Here is a 22,082-nt window from a genome sequence, read left to right on the forward strand (position 1 = left end):
CTGACTGGCTGCACAGGTACTCTGTATTTAAGATGTATAAACTCCAAATGTTACTGTATGTGAAGTAGTTTTATAAAGCAAAAATACTTCCATTCATTCTCATCAAAACCTTCAAAATGCATTAGTTAGGATGACTAGTTTGTGATGTTAACCCAAACATGGATAACTTGTGCTCAGCCATTTTTCTTTCAGGGGTCCAAGTTTCTCATTGGTGGAGATGGAGAGTGATGATGAGGTTTAATGACCAACTCCACTACTACCTGTACCTGATAGGACGAAGAGTACACAGCTCCAATCGATTTACTTCTCCATGAATGTCTTTAATCTTCTTGCTGCCTCCAGGTGGTTTTAATCAACTTACGACACTTTGAACTGAGGGGCTAGATAAAGCTTTCATTACTTCCTTCACAATTATGGTATTGCCTGCTAAGACATTCATCTGGCAGTAGCAAGAATAAATTTAAGACACTGGAGTGAAGGGATTATTTATATATTCATTTTTATGACTTCCATGTACTGCATGTTAAAGAGCTGACTGCTGAAGTCCAGTTGACCATCAGCTTAATTTCTTTTTCAATTGCTTTTGGTAAAATTGTTTCTGGATTACATTACTTAAGTCAGTTCATGGACAATCCTTAGGATCAAGTAATCTTAATTAGTTACTATTTTAAAATTATGACTATGGGCTGTATCTTGATTGTTATGATCCTTAGTTCATGAGCACGCATTGTTCACTGAAAAGGACATAACTGTACAATATGACTTAAAATCATCAATGTTGTATAAGCTAGGAGCTTTTCAGTTGAACAAGAATTTAATTTATTCGATTTTGTAAGGATGAGCCGGAAAGAGAATACTAGTTATTTTTGTTCTTTTTCTTTTTAATGCTTTGTTTAAGGTCACTATCTTCAGCATTACCCCTATTTATTTTTCAAAGCAAGACAAGAATTCTTAGTTCAGTACTGTCTTTTTAAAAAGTTGCTTTTAAAAATTATGTATTTTCAAAATAAAATAGGAAAATTGTTTAAATTTATTATACAATTGTATCTTACTATATACATCTGTTACATGAAGAAGCATGTACAAAGACAGCCTATGATAAAAATAAGTTAAATTTTATCATTCTTAAACCAAACTAAAACAGAGTACGACAGTTGCAAAAACTGTCACATTCAAACAAGTCATGCCACTACACTGTACAGTTGCAATGAGCAAAAATTTTGAATTCTGCCAGCAGCAGTTTCATACAATGAAAACATACTACACAACTTGTCATAAGATTGTACTAAAATTTTCCAACATTAAATGATTATCTTTTAAATTTAGGTACAATACTATAATGGGTGATATTTCCATTGTACGAATATGTCAGAAGTCCGGAGAAAACCTGGAATGCTGAAGCATACTTTTTAGGCCTGCTTTCCTTCAAGCTTCAACCGGAGTGACTCTGGCATGGTGGGTGGTGGTGGGCGGGGCAGACCCAGGGTGACCTTCACTGCATCATAGATGAACCACTGGAGTGCAGTCAGGGTACCAATCATGATGATACGTGCGAACAGACCCTTCCACAATCCTATAAACACAATTTAAATTGCATCAAAAACACATCCTCCCTGCATGACATGAGTGGCATGTACAGGCTGTGAGTGGGGGGGATGGAAATAAAAAATCATAAACTTCAGCAATTCAGCAGCCACACACTTGCATTGCAAACAACCTCGTACCGCCCACAGTTTAGGTTAATTTACCACTTCCCTTCTCCATTTTGTGTCCCCAGTGAGACTTAGAACTACTGTCTGGTTCTTTCAACCCACAGACTACAGGGAAACCGAGTTTGAATAAGATCTTGTGCATCGCCAAACTAAGTAACTTCCCATTTTCACAGGTGGTCAGAAGAATGAAATAAAAGCTTACTTGTCTCATCAAGAACATAAAGCATATGAGGAAGGAATTGTATCATATAATTTAAAAAGGCTCCAACATGCTTGCACGTGTTGTCCTTGGTCACCTAGTGGCAGCTCTTCAAGCTGTTCAAACTCTGTCAGTCTCCCTATTCATTCCCTTATACCTGAGGTCACACTCTATGACCTTGTTCCAAGTCTTTTTTGGTCTGCCTCTTGCAACCCTACCCCCAACATTCACACCTCTCACCTTCTGCACCCAATTGTCATCTTCCATCCTCTCAAACCTATCCAAACCAACTCAATCTGCCCCTACTCATCACAACAATAAATTACAATCCAATCCTTCCTTTCAACTCCTCAGTCATAATTCTAGCTTCTGCTTCCCCCCAGGCCTCAGGTAATATCACTCCCTCCTGCACAATCTATACAGACTCTGTATGCAAATTCTTTATGTGACACGGCAGAATCAGAATACCAATGTGGTTTGGACATGAGAAATTTAGGTGCAGTGAACTACAATTGCAAATATGGAAGGTAAAGTTTTAATGAAAGTTCTTCTTCATCATCATCATCCAGACCACCTATCCCACTCTAGGGCAAGGTGAGGAGTAGCAACATCCAGACAGCCCAAATTTGCCCAATCCAATGGGCCATGCTTCCATACTCACATTCAAGCCCCCAGAATCCTGGCTCTATCTGAGATGCCAAAAACATTCACACCTGTTATTTATCTATGGCATATACAGTTGTTTCTAGGAAAGAAATATTTTATTTCCAAATGGGTTTATCACATGTCTAGCAGATGTGAATCATCTGGGGAATTTAATGGGGGTAATGCACCATCAGCTGCCCTTAGGAACTGATAGCAGTTGAGATTGGTGGCTCCATTTTTGTTTGTGGTGCTGCTCTTGGGTGGCTGCCCCTTCCTCTCTTCCTTCCTTCCTTCTTTCTCTTATGTCCTTTCCTTCTTTCTTTCCTCTTCCTTCTGTCTACAAGTGACTCTACACTGAGTTACGAGCCAAATGGTTTCCTGTACACCAGGAAACCATTTACCACACTTGGTGGTAACCACACAGTTACGGACAGCCACAACGGACGGACGTGTCTCTCAACAGCTCCCAGGCCCAGGCTGCATACCTTAGTAGTTTCCAGGAATTATGTTTATCCTGTCTCCTATGGTTTTGTTTTAAGTTTAAAATATTGTAAGTTAATATAGACTACCAAAAATATAAAGATTTATTGGGAAGAATATACATGAATGTTTTGTAGTATTTTCGGTAACAGCTGTTTTTGCTACAGTAACCAACATCCAACATGGCCGAAAATGTAAACACCGAGGGACTCGAATTTCCTGGATTTGATAGAAATACTAATATCATGGATCTGGTTAAAACACTGATAATGAGGATTAATGAACTTGAAAAGAAAGTGGAGAATTTAGTGTTAAAGGACGTGTCTGAGAATACGGAAATTACTATACAGAGTCTGATCCCAGTCCAATGAGACGGCGAATGAAGAAATCAGAAATTTGAAGCGTGAAAATGTTGAATTGAGGAGGAAACTAGAAGAGAGTACTAATAAAACAGAGAAGGTGAGTAGTGTATTAGAAGAACACAAGGCAAAGTGGGCACACGTAGAAGAAGAACAGAAAGAAGTGGTCAGCTTAAGAGAAATCATCCAGGAAGAAAGGGAAATGAACAAGAAAAAGATGGAAGAAAATGTAATGAAAATACTGAAGAAAAAAGAGAAAATAGTGAGAGAAACTGTAGAAAGGAACACATGTGTGGTAACATTTGGAAACAGAGAGGAGGAAGAAAAGGTTAGATTCGTGAGACTCGAGAGACACGAACCTGGTGAGAGGTATATTAGGCAAAATTGACCCCGAAGGAGACAAGTGGGTAAAAGAAATTGAGGAAGTAAGGAGGATAGGGCCTTATAGGAAAGGGGAAACAAGACCAATGAGAGTCAAGTTGACATCAGAAAGTTTAGTAAATGATATACTCAAAATGACCTGGATATTAAGCAAAAAGGCTGGAATGGAAAATATAATAAGAAAAGATTTAAATGAAGAAGAAAGAGAAGTTTTAAAATCATTGAAGGATCAAGTAAAGGAAAAAAAATGATAAGAGGACAGAGGAAGAATGTAATACTTTTTTTTGGAGAGTATTGGATATGAAAGTAAGGAAGTGGTATTTAAGGAAACTAAGGGGGATAGCTGTGAAAGATTAGAAATTGAGAAAGTGGTAATGACGGAGAGAAGGATAGAAGAGGGTATAAAAAACATGAAAAATATTTTAAAGGTGATATACACTAATACTGATGGTTTAATATCGGCCAGGATTGAAATTAATATTTTCTTGAGAGAATATGAACCTGATGTCATGTGCTTTGTAGAGACCAAATTAAGAGAGGATGTTGGTGTTCATTTGGGAGATGGTAAATACAATCTGTGGAGACGAGACCGAAAATAAAAAACGGGAGGAGGAGTGATGATAGCAGTGAAGAACAACATAAATGTAGATACCGTGGAAATGGGAGAAGGCAGGGCTGAAGTGATATACACGAAATTAGAAACTGGAGAGAAAGTCAAGAGAGATATGGCGGTAGTGTATGGTCCCCCTAAGACGAGAGCATGGAATGATGACGAATACCAAGAGATGTTGTCAGATACGGCTAGCTATTTACAAAAACTAATTGAGAAAAGCAATAATATAATTTTGGTGGGTGACTTTAACTGTAAAGAGGTGAACTGGGAGGAATGGGACTCAGGAGGCAGCGAGGATTCGTGGGGCACCATATTATTAAACATAATAATGAATAATGTGATGACGCAATGGGTCAGAGAAGAGACACAGTTCCGAGGTGAGGACACACCAGCAAGGTTAGATTTACTATTTACCAAAGAACCCGATGTAATAGAATCATTGAAATATTTCTGTCCTATAGGAAAAAGTGATCATGCGGTCATTGAGTTCCAGATGATAATAGGGAACGTCGAGCCAAGAGACGAGCTTCATAGACAGGGATGATACAACTCTGGGAAAGCTAATTTCACAGGACTGAGAAACTTTTTTGAAAATGCGGATTGGAGAAAATTCAGAGAAACGAGAGAGATACAGAGGAAGTGGGATATCTTTCTAGACCTCTACAATTTGGGAGTGGAAAAATTTGTACCAAGAGTAAGAGGGAAAGAAAACAGGAAAAAGGAGTGGTTTAATAGAAGGTGTATGATAGCCAAAAGAGAAAGAGATAAGGTGTGGAACAACTGGAGAAAGAAGGGCAACACCAGAACAAAGGAAGAATATAAAAGAACTAGAAATGATTACACAAGAATACGTAGAGAAGAAGAAATGAATTTTGAAAAAGGTATAACAGACAAATGCAAGGATGAACCCAAACTGTTTTATAGATTTGTTAATGGCAAATTGAAACAAAGGGAAGGAATCACTAAATTGAAAGTAAAAGGAGAGGTCTATAAAGATGCAGCAATGCAAGCTGAAATAATGAACAAAATTTCCAATCAGTTTTCACTAATGAAAAAGAGTTTGTGGAAGGGGAGGGAGTGACTAGAAATGTACCGGTGATAAAAGATATAAAAGTGGAGGTACAGGAAGTGTACAAATTATTGGAAACTCAAGATGTAAGGAAAGCCCCAGGACCTGATGGAATTTCTAATTGGGTACTGAAGGAATGCAGAGAACAACTGGCAGATAAAATTCACAGTTTAATCATGTGTTCTCTAGAAGAGGGGAAAGTGCCACAAGAATGGAAGAGGGCAAATGTGGTACCAATTTATAAGGGAGGAAACAGGGAAGAACCCCTGAATTATAGACCAGTGTCTCTAACCAGCATGGTCGCAAAATTGTGCAAGAGAATCCTGAAAGACAGATGGATAAAACATCTAGAAGAAATGAATATTTTGGCCGAATGTCAGTTTGGATTCAGAAGTGGAAGGTCATGTGTTTCTAACTTGTTGAGCTTTTACTCAAGAGCGATTGATGTGGTACAGGAGAGAGATGGTTGGGTGGATTGTGTGTACTTAGACTTAGAGAAGGCCTTTGACAAGGTACCTCATAAGAGACTAATGTGGAAACTAGAATATATAGGCGGACTGAAGGGGAAACTCCTGGAATGGATGAGAGACTTTTTGAGAGACAGACAAATGAGGACAGTAATAAAGGATAGGATGTCTGGATGGAGGGATGTAACAAGTGGAGTCCCCCAAGGCTCGGTGTTGGTGCCAGTAATGTTCCTGATTTACGTAAATGATATGGTAGATAGAGTGAACAGTTATGCAAGTCTGTTTGCTGATGATGTACAGATTTTGAGGAAGGTAGAGGTTGAGGAGGATTGTAAAATGCTGCAGGAGGATCTGGATAGGATACATGATTGGAGCTGGAAGTGGGAAATGAAATTTAATGTAAAGAAATGTAAAATATTGGAAATGGGTAAAAGTACCAGGAGGCCATCGATGAATTATTTGTTGGGTAATGAATTAATCACTAAAATGAGAGAAGAGAAAGACCTAGGAGTGCTGGTCCAAGATAGTTTGTCACCTGAAAAGCACATTAATAAGATAGTTAGAGAGACTTATAAACTCCTGACTAACATAACAGAAGCATTTCATTATATGGATGAGGAGATGATGAAAAAATTGATAGTGGCCATGATCTGCCCCAGGTTAGAATATGCAGCAGTAGTGTGGTCCCCACACAAAAAGAAAGATATAAACAAGATTGAGAGAATACAAAGAACAGCAACCAAAATGGTCCCCAGTCTGGCAGATCTGTCATACAGAGAGAGGCTGGAAAGGCTGGATTTGCATTCCTTAGAGGAAAGGAGAAAGAGGGGAGACATGATTGCAGTGTTAAGGACCATGGTGGGAGTAGATAAAATTGACTGAGAAGATCTGTTTTTATGGAATAAGAGAGCAACAAGAGGACACGGAATGAAATTGAAGTCAAGCTGCTTGAAGGATATCAAGAAATATAGCTTTCCTTACAGAAGTATAGATTTATGGAACAGCCTGGACAAAGAGATCATCCAGTCTAAAAACTTAAACGAGTTTAAAGCCAAATTTGACTTACTGAGAAACAGCGATGGGAACCCACAAGCATAGCATATTTCGTGTGTATCTCAATTATGTATACTGGGTAAATACTTAAGTATTTGGAACGACTTAGACAAAAAGGTGGTGCAGGAGAAAAACATTCATGTGTGTAAAAGTAAACTAGATAAATGTGGATATGGAGACAGGACAACACGAGCATCGCTCAATTCCTGTATACTACAAAGAGGTAAATACATAACCAAATTATGGTCCCTGGTGGTTTAGTGGGTAATTAAGGCGCTCCAACCAGATTTACCCTATGTCAGTTTACATCCAAAGGGTGGTTCGGGTTTTACTGCTCACGTAATGCCACTCAGGGATGAATGGGGCTGGTCACTCTCATCTTAAATATAAGGACCACCGTGCCTAGCCCCGGGCTCTTACGTTCCTCAAGGAGCAACCCAGGATTGGATGAATGAATGAATAAATAACATGGAACTCTAAAAAGTTTTCAGATAGAGTAAACTGGCATGCTTGGGTGGATGTCAACCTATGCACATACTGTTGTTAAGATTTCTAGTGGTTCTGTTCATGCAAATATTTCCAAAGTTGATAGTTTTCATTTTCTGAGTGGAAAGTAAACTATGCACAATAGGCAAATGTAGACAAATTCCATCCATCCATCATCCAATCCTATGTCGCCCCATGAGGAGTGTTGGCAAATTGTGTGCTAAATTTCTGATATCCAGTCATTGTGTGTGCAAAATTTCTGATATTCACTCATGCTCTACCTTATTCACCTACAAAGCCTTTATTATGAAAGGATTAAGAGGTTGCATAACAGGTTTAATTATCATCATTCTAAACTTTCTTCCCATCTAGTGATGGGGTTACTAAACATATACAAGTCATGCTGCAGATTCTTACCAGCCATGCCCAGCTTCTTGGCAACCTGGACTGCAGTGGATCCCTTATCCTGGTTCAGCTTGGAAACAATGGTGTCAGCCGGATGAGAGACAATGGCACAGAACACACCAGCAATGTAGCCGGCGGCAAAGGTTACCACCAACTGTTCGGACTTGCTGCACTGGTCACGTGGCTTGGGAACAACATATTGGTACAGTGCCTCCACTGTCCTCTCAAAGCAGGCGAACTTCATCATGGTGTATGGGATCTGTCGGCCCCACAATGGAACCACACCCTTATAGAAGCCCCACAGCCCCTCCTGACCATAGATAATTGGGGCACCAGCTCGGAGTGTGGACACAAAGCCTGGCTGGGTCTGTATTCGGACCTGTTAAGACAAATGGATTACTTTAAAGACACAGTAAAACCTGTGTACATCATTAGAAACCCCCTATGAAGACTTGGCTCTGCAAATGGGAAATGCATATTACCTTGATTTTATTTTTTCCCCCTCTACATAAGGATGGGTAAGGCAGGATTTAAAAAAAAAAAAAAAAAAAAAAAAAAAAAAAAGTATGACAGGAAAACTATCAACAGCATGCCCTGTGAAATGGGCCAGACATATATTCACACACCATACAAAGTCATATTAAAATACACTGTACATACAAAGGAATGCTTCATACTCATTATGCTCCCCCCTTCCCATACATACAATGGAATGCTTCATACTCATTATGCTCCCCCCCTCTCCCCATACATACAAAGAATTTTTTCATACTAATTATGCCCCCTTCCCACAATTCAGTCATTTATTTCTTCATGCACTTCTTACCCAGGATCTAACACAACTTTAGTTTTGAAGTGAGATATGTTGGGTGCTTACCCAAGACTGGGTTGAGATTCTCACACATATTTACGACTGATTCCCTGTCTTAACTTGGATTTCTTTTTGCAAGATGAGCTCCTGACACGGTATATATTGCACTCTGCTCTCCTTGATCTTCCTGCAGAAAACAGTTATAGCTCATGGTAACTTTTCTCATATTACTATGATTTGTTTTTCATGAGGAGACAAGGGAAGGATAACCACTCTCCTTTCCTTGTCCTTCCTGCAGAAATGAATTGTGGTTATGACAGGGAATTGACTGTAAGTATGTTTGCATATTCCACACTTGGTCTGTTACAAACTTGTCCTTTGCCATGCTACTGAAAGCCACATCACCACTACCCTAACCATACTTTATGTCTCCAATGCAGGTCCACTTAACCTGAGCAGATAATAATATAATCTAAAGTCACCATCATCATCCTAAAACTTTTTTTCCACTGAGGACGTGATGAGGTTGAATCCAAAAAATAAGATGCATGAAAAATTGAGATCTATAAACACCATGCCTGATAAAATAGGCCAGACACTCATTCGCACATATTCAAGCATCCAAACCCTGGGTGAACTACAAAAAAATACTGGTACCTTGATTGCCTCCATTGGTGAGAGTGCAATGTCTGCGAAGAATTCTGCTGTGGCTGAGGCTGCCAGGTAGAGTGAGGTACGGTACAAATATGAATTCTCCTCTCCGATCATATTGCCGTACAGAATTTTGAATACTTCATAGAAGCCAAACTTGCAGATGCCTTGCATTGAATACCCAATGCATGTGGGAGCCCAACCCTTCGCAAGTCCACGCATGCCCTCCTCTCTAACTGACACCTGAAATACAAAAGTCATTATAGCCATACTCCTACCAACAAATTAGGTGAGTAGGATCCAAAAAAAGGTAACATAAAATACTTATAAAAATCTTAGTGCCCACTAAACTGGTCATGACAATACTGTACTTTAACACTAATAACATAGGTATACAATGAAAAAATACTGTTCTATTATCATCATCCGGACCTCCTTCCCACACTAGGACAGAGTGAGGAGTACCAATGTCCAGACAGCCCAAATTTGTAACTCCAATGAGCCACGCTTCCATTCAATCATCATTCAAGCCCCCGGAAACATGGCCCTACCAGATACGCCAAAAACATTCACCACGTTCTGTAGCTTCACATAAACGTATCCAACAGAGTCAATGCGGACACTGCCACGTTAAAAAGGGGTGCCAAATCCCTGATCATGCACTTCTCCTCACAAAATTCATCCAGCCAACCCAATCTTTTGTCAGTTCCCTAGCCTCACCGACTTCCAAACCCCTCTTCCTCACACACTCATCCACCATATCTCTCCACCTTCTCCTTGGCCTACCTTGCCTCCTCCCTCCTTCAAATTAACCCACATATACCTTTTTTGCCACTCTGTTGTTATCCACTCTCTCCACATGACCATACCATCTCAGTACATTCTCTTCCATTCTGGTGTCCACCGACTTCCTGACTCCATATCTTTCACGAATCATGTTATTTCGTATCCTATCCACCTTCTGTACTCCACATACATTCCTCACCAGTCCCATCTCCACTGCTCTTACTCTTGACTTTTCATTTTCATGCCACACCATGGTCTCATCCATATGTTAACCCATACAATCCCGTCGTCGGCATGGTGCCGACAGTATTAAAAAAAAAAAAAAAAAAGTCTCACTTAATCCCACCGATCTGATGTGCCGACAGCAAAATTTGAGCCCAGTAACATCTCAAATTGCTTCAGTCTAGCTACTTTTTTGCTAAGGAGTACCTTAACGTATTGGGAACACTGTGCCCAAGCACTTGTAGCACTGAGTTTGGTTCTGGGTGGGTGGGTAACATCAGTTGGCCACTGTCTGTCATAGCGTCAGGGTGTCACAAAAAAAGTGTCTGGGATTAGGTGGGTATAAAATTGCAAAAATGCCTGGGATGGTATGGGTTAAAGCTGGCACTAACACTCCATGTAAGCCACGTGCAGCTGCAACACTCAAGCCTCTGTTTCTTATCAAGGCCTTCATTACACCAGCTACTTTTCTTCCTCACGTCACTCTACTTTCCACTTCTTTTGCACATTTTCCTCTCTTTTCTATCACTGTACCCAGGTACTGTATTTGAACTCTCTCACCAATTCCAGTCTCTCCCCATTCATTGTAACATCACACTGGGAGTCACCTCCTCTCTCAATAACCATCACTTTACTCATTTCTACATTTACTCTCATGGCACGACACTCACAGACATCAGCAAAACTCTGCACTAGCCTACAATGTTCTTGTCCGGTACTTGCAAGTATTACTGCATCATCAGCATACAAAAATCTGAGATATTCCATCCATCACCATTCATTACCAACAACATCCCCCTCTCCATTACTCGTGTTTTTACTTCTCTCATCACTCCATCCATATATATATACAGTACATTGAACAATCACAGGGACAACACACAACCTTGTCGCACGTCCACACCAATCGTGAACCATTCACTCAGATGCCCATTAACCCTTACACACATCTCACCACCATCATCAAAACTCTTAAAAGCACCTAGCAGCTTACCATCTACACCATACATGCATAAAACCTTCCACAATCCTTCTCTGTCTACTTTGTTCTATGCTTTTTCCAGATCCATGAATGCCATAAACACCTTATAGTCCTTCTCACAAGCCTTCTTTGCTATCTGTCTTACTGAAAATATTTGATCCACACATCCTCTGCCACTCCCAAAGCCACCCTGTTCATCACTCACTAGGACTTCTGAAATCTCTCTTACTTTCTCTACGGTAATTCTTCCATATACCTTCACTACCACACCCAATAAACATATGCCATGATAATGCCTCCACTCACTTTGCTCACCTTTATTTTTATACAGGGGTACAATCACAGCCCTTTTCCACTCTGCTGGCACTGTCTGACTCATCCATGTCTTCTTACTTATCTCCAACATGCACTTCATTCCACTCTCTCCACTACAGTTTATCAATTACAAAAAACATGGGTGCAACCATGTCATGTGTTCCTCTGTACACATATACTTCATCCTTACAGATCCCTTGTCACTTCTGAAGCATCTTCAATTTCCATAACTTTCTTTCTCACACACTCATCTTCTTGGCCTACCACACTATTGCCCACATTCAAACTCACATATACTCTTGTCACCAGTTTATCCATTGTCTCCTTTCCTTTTCCTATCCAATCTACACAGCAATTAATGGGCCCAATTCCATATGTGTCTGTCTCTCTACTGATATCTCATACATACAACCAGCAAAATGCCTTTGTTGGAGAGGTACGAGCAAGGCCTTTTAAATCCGAAGGCACTGAAATGTTCCCTTACACCCCGAGGATGTCTAGAGTATATTGATGGCTATCTACAAACCAAGTTTCGTGCCTTTATGACAAACTGATTGGCCTGTGGCCCTCTTTTGAATATTTTTTGACATACCACACTTGGCGCGCATCACGTGCCACATGCACCACTAGGGGGAGGTGATACCTGTCAAAAAGAAATTTTTAAAAATGGGGCTATCATATGGTGCAAACCATGCAGTTATCAGCCCTGCGGTTGCTGAGACATAAGCTTTTCAAAAGCATTCTGGTCGGGCTGGGCCGCTAATATGTGAGAAATGCCACTATTTGATGAGAGACACGAGGGCTTTGGCCTCGCTCGTAACCACTTCATTCTGATAACATTTTATATTACTGGTAATACCAGACTATTCTATTCAGCTCTGGAGTCTTTTCACAATGAAGGAGTTAAGAAACAGCCTTCAATAACCCCTTCACTATCAAATGTCTGTCCACCAAACAGAGGCTGAATTTTCTGAGAGTACCAATAATACAATTATCAGATTGTAGGAGTTAACACTTCCACAACAAATGGCAAATGGCCTAACAATATTTCTACCTCTTATACTATCAATTCTCAGGTTACCCTAAAGCTGAAGTTGCACTTTGTACTATGATCTGGTCTGTTTCTGCATTATACTAACAGATGCACAAATTAAGAAAGGTTATACTGACAACAGATCTTAATACAGGCATAACAATGAATAAGAAATTATGATCATCATCCTGACCCTCTTTTCTACATGAGTGGGGTGAAACAGAGTTAAGAAAACAAAGAAAAACACAAGAGTGGACGAACTATCAACTGCATGACCAGTAATGTGGTATACACAATCGTTCACGCAATATATACTCGAACTCTTGCAATCTTTGCTTTTTTTTATGTGTATACTTTATTTCATATACCAGTATTGTATATATCAAGCTTTAATATGAGATTAAGTAGTAATTACCTTGAATCCATTGAAGATTCCTTTGTACTTGGCTGGGTCAACTTGAATTCTGCACTTGACCAAGTCAAGTGGAACGATGGCAGTGTGAGTTATACCGCAACTGAGCAGTCCACCAAACCCACACAGTGCGTAGTACTTCAACGACCCATACTCACAGCTGTTCTCCTCTGTGGGGGCAAAGTTTTAATCATTTCAAATGATGCCATACATCTTATGTATCCCTAAAATGAGAATGGCCATGCTTCAGCTATGCATTCTATGGACTGAGATATTACCTAAGGGCCAAAACCAATTATTACTTCATCCAGTTGTGGGAAGCTGATAAAAAAATAAATACCTTAAATACACAAAATGATATTTGTACCAACGTAAGTTTCAATTAATTCTATTTACTTGCGGCTGAGTTTCCAGTCTTTGAGTAATGACTGTGAGGTTAGTTTTAACACCAAACAACAATCCATTCAATCACGGTAGTCCTTTCTGTTATTCTTCATGCAACCAGCCTTTTTTTTCCCCAATTCACAAAGAGCTTCTCATATTTATGGGGGTTTATGAAGGTTACAGCTAACTGCTTTGAGAAATTTATCCCTGTGAAAATAAAATCAAGGTAGCAAGAATAAAAAAATGAAAAAATCTACTTTCCCTTTTACAGGACAGTTCTCTCATGAACACAGGGAGATCAAGGGTGGGTCTTTGTGGCATGTAGTAATGTAGTGCATTAGTCCCATTTACTTTATGCAATTTTTAACATCTGGTGGTCTAGTGAATTAAGGTTCTCTAACTGGATGGGGCCCATAAAGGCCTCATTCCATGGGGTGGTTGAGGTTTATTGCTCAAGAAATGCCAATATAAGGTGTGCAACTGGTCATTCTTATCTCAATTCAGAACAAAGTAGCCTACCCACAGGTCCCTATAGTCTTATGAGACAACAATGGTCTAGACAATGGATGGACTTCACTGTACCATTTTATGCCATGACACAGAGTGCAATGCTGTAATAAAACCTGACTTGCAGTGTCACTAACCAGTGCTAGCAGCAGAGATGGAGCGCCGTGCCACCAAGTCCTTGTTGGGGGCGTCACAGTGCACCTCTTGGGGCACGCAAAAAGGGGACTTTTTTGCCACCTCCCACAGACTACTGAACATTTTGGATCCTGCAAAAAATACACAATCACTGGTACACTGTACTGTTATTCTAGCTCTGGCCCCAGGTTCACCAGGGTGTGAACCTAGTGGACTGCAATTTGAAGCTACCCTTGTTCTGCAGTCCACCATGCCACTTTTGAGGGACAGTAAGGACGTAGAAGGACAAACCAGGTACTGTAAGATGGGGCTATTTGACTCACCTGGGGCAATTTGGCATATTAAGGGGTAATGAGACTTAAGGTGGTCCAGACAGTGTAAACTGGGGTATAACTGACTTTTTCATCATCATCATCTAGACCTCCTTTCCCACCCTAGGGCAGGGTGAGGAGTAGCAACATCCAGACAGCTCAAATTTGCCCAATCCAATGGGCCATACTTTCATTCCCTCATCATTCAAGCCCCCAGAATCCTGGCTTTATCTGATATGCCAAAAACATTCAGCACATTCTATAGTTTCATATACATGTATCCAACAGAGTCAATCCGGATGCTGTCACGTTAAAAAGGGGTGCCAAATACCTGATCATGCGCTTCTCCTCACGACATTTATCCAGCCAGCTCGATCTCGTCAGTTTCCTACCCTCACCGACTTCCATACCTCTCTTCCTCACACACTCATCCACCATATCCCCCCACCTTCCCCTTGGCCTACCTCGCCTCCTCCCTCCTTGAAATTCGCTCAGATATACCTTTTTCACCACTCTATTGTTATCCATTCTCTCCACATGACCATACCATCTCAGTACACTCACTTCGATTCTAGTGTCCACAGACTTCCTCACTCCACATCTTTCACAAATCACACTATTTCATATCCGATCCACTCTCCGTATTCCACATACATTCCTCAGCAGTCCCATCTCCACTGCTCTTACTCATGACTTTTCATTCCTATGCCACACCATTGTCTCACATCCATATGTTGAAGTTGGCACTAACACTCCTTCACATAAGCCTCGTGCAACAGCAACACTCAAGCCTCTGTTTCTTATCAAGGCCTCCATTGCACCAGCTATTTTCCTTCCTTGTGTCACTCTACTTTCCACTTCTTTTGTACATTTTCCTCACTTTTCTATTACTGTACTTTTTCATAGGGTACTATATTCTAGATTCACTAATTTATATAGTAAATGAAATTTAGGGATAGCCTGCTGAAGGCACCGGTAGGTGAACTGTGATCAGTTTTTCATTCCTGCTATTTTCAGTTTTTCTTGAGCTGTGATTTACAACAATAAAGACAAGATTAATTGTAATTTCCCCTGCTGTCCCTTGGATAGAGGCTACAATAACAAGCTAAGGGTCAATCGGTAGAGAGGTGGCCTGCTTTTCTACCGGACCCATGTTCAAATCCCCACTGGGGGAGGGAACAGTTTAAGGATTTGAATTTCATGTAAAGCAGACTTTACCGATCTATCAGAAGACCTGCTGACATGTCATAAAAATACCCCCGCTAATACCAATACACCAGTCCTGTATCAGACAGCCCTAGCATGTATTCAGTATGGACAGTGGGTGTTAATGCCGAAGTGGTGACATGTAGAGGTGTATGATATGTAGGAGGACTACTGGGCCATGGGAGCAGGCTGTGAAGCCTATGCCCAGTAAAAAAAAAAAAAAAAAAAAAAAAGTACGTTAACTGCTTTTGTTTATAAAATATTATGATTTTAGACTAATGGGGTAATTTGACTCGACACTTTGGGGCAATTTATATGCTGCAACTTCATCAAGTATTCTCTGGACAGTTGTAGACACTACATAGTGGATTTCAATGGTAATCTCCCAGGTACAGACTAAGTACATGGCATCCTGAAGAGACATAAAGACCTGCTGTCCTCCAGGATATGACAAAATATTTCAAGAAAGCAAGATGTTGTCTCAGAAGAAGTCATAGTGCCTACTTCAAAAAGCCAGAAGAAAGTCGTACGGGAGTCCCTCCTGCAAATATCATTACCGGCAACTATAATGAAACCAACATCGTGAATGACCCTAAAGGAAGGCTCCAGATACGGTATTCTGGACTGGTATAACACAAGCGGAGCACATCATGAATACGATGAAGGGTTCAACATCCACCATGCTCTCCATCACACAGTGGAAAGCACCCCTGTCCATATGTTGTTTACACGGCTGAACACTTATAGCAGTCATGGACTGAAGGAGGACCAATCAATGTATATAACCAACCTTCTTCTGGCTGGTTCAGTTTGACTTGAAGCAGGGGGAATGGAGAGGTGGGTCTCCTGAAGGCACACAACCAAAGGACGATACCAGGCAAGAAGGCATGGAAGGTCGGAGCGATTCAAATGAAAACTTCAAATGTTCCACTAAAAGAAAGCCCATCGAGTCCAATTACCTCCCATCAGGTGCTGATAAACATTATTTTTATTTTTCAAATGTCTTTTCTGTGTTTTTCTATGTTAAAATCCACTTTCACATGAAGTTGGATCATTTAAGTTTCATTAACCATACAGTAAGCTTTTTAAAGGAAAGCCCATCGAGTCCAATTACCTCCCATCAGGTGCTGATAAACATTATTTTCATTTTTCAAATGTCTTTTCTGTGTTTTTCTATGTTAAAATCCACTTTCACATGAAGTTGGATCATTTAAGTTTCATTAACCATACAGTAAGCTTTTTAAGTGTCCTAATGATGCATTACAAACCTTAGAACAAAAAATAGCCAAAAGTGAGTCGAATAACCCCATCTTATGATATATATTATTGGGCAGTTCTACCTGTGCCACTACATGAAGGCCTCCCTCTCCAGCAGCAGTACACTCTATTAACCACATGAGAACAAACTACAGTACAACTACTGACACAATACAATATTTTTGCTCGCTGAATGATGATACAAGGCACACAGTAAAAATGTACACTAAGAAAGACAAATTAATGTACAATTCATACTGGCATAACATTCATAACTGAGCCAAGATGAATTTAACTTTCTTCAACCCAACCTCTCACCTTTTCACCCACTCTGTGACCCCTACTTGATCATCATTCTTGCCAAAAGATTAAACATAAATTTAGCATTCAGTGCTTTTTACGACTAAACAAGGAACTGAAAGCTACATTTACGTATGTAATGACTGTAAAGCACATTATAATTTCCTTAATAGCAATATTCTAACCCTTTGTTTCAGGGGTCAGCAGTGCCATGGCTATGTTCTTACCTAATTGTATCTTTACAGGAATGTGTCAAACTCGTACTGTCCCGCGTAGTAAACCATTATTATGCATATCCTTAAATTTGTGAATAGTTTGGCTCTATGTGCAGTACATGTACAGTACTGAACATATTTATAATTCCCTTTATGCTTTACACACACACACACACACACACACATATATATAAAATAGCAGCACTGTTCTTTGCAGATGACGGGCTGCTACTAGCTCATACAATAGAAGAGGCAGAAAAAATAGTAGACAGTTTGACTACAGTAGGAGAAGAGTGCGGGCTAAATATAAATAAAACAAAAAGTAAAATCCTGATCTTTAACATGAAAAACAAACCTGAAAAAATAAGAGAGATAGAGGTAACAAATGAAACCAAATATTTAGGAATTACAATAAACGACCAGAGAAGATGCTTTAGAGTGCACAAGAGACGGATAATTGAAAAAGCTAAAAAGATGGCAAACATCACATACACAATTATAGCCCAAAGTGTCAATAAGGTACTAATAGGCAAAACTTACTGGAAAAGTGTGGTACTCCCAACTATACTATACGGGGCAAATATACTAGAATTTACAAAAAACGAAATAGAAGAACTACAAAGAATTGAAAACAGCGTTTACAGATACATCTTAGGGGCACCAAGATATGCTCAGATACCAACACTAAGAGGAGAAATAGGGGCATCATGTATGCAGAGCAGAATAATGGAAGGTTATATCAAGTACTTAAAATATGGACTAGAAGAAGGTAAAAATGACTTAATTAAAAGAATAATGCAAGAAAAGATGGAAAGTAGAAAAGACCAGTGGATATGTACAGTAAAAACATACATGAGAGAAATAGGATTAGAAAATAAATCAGTAAAAAATATTAGTATTAAAGACATCAAAGAAAAAGTAAAGAACTGGGACTCATCTCAATGGAAGAAAGGAATAAATGAAAAAAAGAGTCTGGAAATTTATAAAAATTATAAATCAAATATAAAAGAAGAAAAAATATATGATAATACCATAGCATCCATAATATTATATAAAAGTAGAACAAATAATTTACCACTAAATGATAGGAAGAGATTTTCAGGGGGCAATATTAAATGTGATTTGTGCGGGGCAGCAGAAGAGAACATAAAACACTTTTTATTATGGTGCCCATTGTATCAGGAAGACAGGAATAAGGAAGAACACCTACAACAGCCTTATATAGAAAATGAAAACAATTTAATAGGACAATTACTGTTTAGTGAAGAAAATATAGGAAAAACAAAAGACTATTTATATAATATATGGAGGAAAAGAGAGAAATTATGGAAAGAAAGAGGAATACGTTAACAAATAGCAAAGAATAGAAAAAAAAAATACAAAACAAAATAAAACAAAAGACACACGAGCAAAACACGAACTAAATACAAGAAAAATAATAAACTAGAAAAATTAATTGACAAGAGGAGTGCCGATGAAAAGGCAATACTCCTCACCTATCAACTGAACTGAACTGAACTGATATATATATATATATATATATATATAACTGCCTAGCCCCGGGCTCCTATGCTCCTCATGGGGCAATGTAGGATTGGATGATGAATGAATGTATATACTGTGTGTATATATATATATATATATATCTATCTATCTATATACCTAGGCTGCTTCCCCCAAGGAAGAAGGAAGCCCCCTCAATCAGCACTGAAGGGTACGTGTTAAGTATTGTACTGTACCAAAGTACAGTTTTCAATATCTTACAATCATGTTTCTCCATGCTATGGAATCTTTGTAGGCGGCATGTTAGGAGTGTAACGCAGTATAGAAGTGAAACCTGGACAGTAAAGGAAGAGGATATCTGCATGCTCAAATGAGTAGATGGATGTACAGTGCGTCCTAGAATGTGAAGCCTGGGAGGGTTAGGTTTATGATGGTAGAGTTAAGAGAAAGGATGGGTCTGGAGTGTATTAGTGTTGTGATGAGGAGGTAGACTGAGACGGTCTGGGCATGTGGAGAGGATGAGGGATGACAAATGGGTGGAGGAAAAGTGTAAACGTTGGGGCTAGAGCTGCAATGTATTCAAACTCATACGCCTTCACGCTACACCGCCGTGGAGGCTTTAATAATGGTATAGTAGTTACCTTTGACATACATCATTAAATCACAACTACGGTACCCATTTTAACAAATTTAGCTTTTACACTGAAACCAAAAGTAAACTATGGTAAACTTAACTTCACTAATATCCACTCAAAGTTGCTGGTGGAACATATACAAAACATTATAATTCAAGGCATGTGTATGAGAACACGGTGTAATTGGATACGACATAACCTTCACCCGTTGCTAACCAAGACACCGGCTTCTCTAAACTAGGCCAGGGGACGTGACGCATCAGCACCATTTCCAATCATATTACAGAATGCAGAGCTGATCTTGGAACTGAAGCACTTCCTCAAGGCCTTTTATTCATAATCCAAGGCGTAAAAATCAGTGAAAATAAGCACAGAGACCACTACTTACGATCAATATGGCAGTCCGACGAGAGGAAGGCAAATGCAGCCGAGCAGCTGAAGGTACCTTGGAGACCTGCCAAGATCTATGCTGTTCTACAGACTGAATATAAGATAAAATATAAATACGAAGGTTGCATTAAAAATCCAGAAAGACAGTCTTAAATTTTTCTTAATAAAAGAGAATGGATAAAGATTAACAATTTCATATACCTGTGAGTAATACTACAGCTTGTGAATTGACAAGCACCCAATCATTACGCAAGAACTCCTCATGAGTGTGGGGGTTGACTGGAATCAGCTGACTTCTGGCACTTTTGGGGCCATATGTTTGATAATCCTATCAGTCAGATTAAAAGTATTAGTACTTTCGCTTATCTTATCACACAACGCATGGATGATCTTTTAAGCCTGGCTAGTAATAATAGGGGAAAAAAAAAAAATCAAATTTCTGGAGTCGGAAAACATTTTGCAATGGGTATTACTCGGTAAAACATTCCTGGGAAACTCTAATTTCAGTAACCGGCTAGTTTGGTGTATATTTTAATCTAGCTAACTTCAGACGATTAATTCAGCTCAGAGAAATCCATTTCAGCAAAAATTATGAACAATAAAGACGCATCTCCGGAGAATTAACCATTTGCTATTTTGTTCCAGCAAATATCTGACGATATTATTCACCCGAGATTAATTGATGAAAGTTGCAATGTATCTGAAGTACCCACACCCACGGGAAACCCCCGGTAGGGTTGTCGCAACACCCACCCCGTGGAAGATCCATGGCCCAACACCTACCCCAGGGGGAGACCACGGGGAGGCGCATAGGGCGCGCGTAAGGCCCAGGCGAGACAGGCCAATGTCCCCACGACCTTGCGCCCCTCTTTCCCTCAACACAGCCACGAGCAGGAACGCCGCCCCGGCAGACTACTCTGCAGCCGGGCCAGCCCTCGCCAGGATCGGGGTGGGACTTGTCCTAGTACAGTCCCAGACAGCACCGCGGTGACGGCCACTGTCCCCACCGGGAAGGAAGAGACGGCCACTGTATGCCCTTCTGCTGCTACCCCCTGAAGGACCACAGTGACGGCCACTGTCTGCACCGGGAAGGAAGGGACGGCCACCGTATGCCCTTCATCTGCCACCTTCTCAGGGAGCAGGACTGCAGTGACAGCTACCATCCACACCGGGAAGGAAGGGAGGGCCCCCGTACGCCCTTCGCCTACAGTCCCAAGGGCCAGTGGAGCTGCGGCGACGGCCACCGTCCGCGTCGGGAAGGAGGGGATGGCCACCGTACACCCCTTGTCCACTGCCTTTGTGACTACCTCTATGGAGGAAGTCCCTTGCTCGCTTACCACTCACCCAGAGGCTGAGCGGGACACCCTTCTCTCTCTCCCCACAGGTGCAGTTCCCCAGAGGAGTTGCAGCTGGAGGAGCTCTGGCAAGAACCCATCATGAGTCTGGGAGTCAGTGCCCTGCAGCCAGCACCCGGGCGATGCTGCCCGCTGTCAGACTCCAGGGGGAAGGGACACTGCAGGCAGCTCCTGACAAAGACTCAACCCAGGTGAGATCGCAGCCCCCAGACACCCAGGAGCACCCCCAGGACTCCAGGACGTGACCTCCCCAGCCCCACCACCAGCCAGTCTTCCTCCAGGAGCAGGTGGGGGCCAGCATGCCTGCTTGCCCTGTTCAGCCGCAGTCCAGAGGTCCATCTTCCCCACTGAGGTCCCACTAGGGAAGGGCCTCCCTCCACGCTGACCAGCAGCCCACTCCGGATGACTCAGCCCTCGGCAGTAGTCCCGTGCCTCCTGCAGGAGGGCTTTCCAGTGTGTAGTCCTGGTAGCAACCTCCAGTATGATGGAAAGGAGAGCTTCCCTCCAGACCCTCAGATTAAGACCCCACACCCTAATCGACCATTTACCTCCCATTGTCTTATGCCATCAACTTCACCTATCAGAGTTGTATCAGTAGTTAAGAATAACAATAAATCTGCAGTATGGACATCCTGAGTTTGTGTCTACCTTGTACTGCTAGTGTATTAAAAGTGTGTTTTGTGTATTCCTTCCTGTTTAGAACCCAAGGGAACTAGGATTGTGCCAGCTTAACAAATAAACCTTTCCTTTTCCGTGTCACATTAATAATTCTAATATCGCCATACTCTGCACAGATAACGTAC

The 22,082-nt window shown here is 40.7% G+C and overlaps 1 protein-coding gene across 1 annotated transcript; it reads right to left on the reverse strand.

Annotated features, from left to right (window-relative positions):
- Window positions 1-1,018: 1,018 nt before the first annotated feature.
- LOC145395229 (solute carrier family 25 member 3-like) lies at window positions 1,019-19,980 on the reverse strand. The gene is made up of 6 exons (XM_080268918.1): window positions 19,923-19,980; window positions 14,110-14,238; window positions 13,085-13,251; window positions 9,338-9,574; window positions 7,882-8,248; window positions 1,019-1,573 (listed from the first exon to the last, which is right to left on the reverse strand). Exons 2-6 carry the CDS (start codon window positions 14,228-14,230, stop codon window positions 1,410-1,412), a joined length of 1,056 nt encoding a protein of 351 aa, XP_080125044.1. The 5' UTR covers window positions 14,231-14,238; window positions 19,923-19,980; the 3' UTR covers window positions 1,019-1,409.
- Window positions 19,981-22,082: the final 2,102 nt, after the last annotated feature.

The sequence above is a fragment of the Coenobita brevimanus genome, chromosome 30, assembly GCF_032717465.1.
Source record: "Coenobita brevimanus isolate Jiangsu-jjx chromosome 30, ASM3271746v2, whole genome shotgun sequence".
NCBI lineage: Eukaryota > Metazoa > Arthropoda > Malacostraca > Decapoda > Coenobitidae > Coenobita > Coenobita brevimanus.

Bases quoted from the DNA above. Each gene is read 5' to 3' on its own strand.
- LOC145395229 (XM_080268918.1), bottom strand. From the start codon at position 14,230: ATGTTCAGTAGTCTGTGGGAGGTGGCAAAAAAGTCCCCTTTTTGCGTG. The intron at 13,252-14,109 runs GTTAGTGACACT...TTGCCCCCACAG, and splicing joins CATCTCTGCTGCTAGCACTG to AGGAGAACAGCTGTGAGTAT. The intron at 9,575-13,084 runs GTAATTACTACT...TTTGTATTTCAG, and splicing joins GAATCTTCAATGGATTCAAG to GTGTCAGTTAGAGAGGAGGG.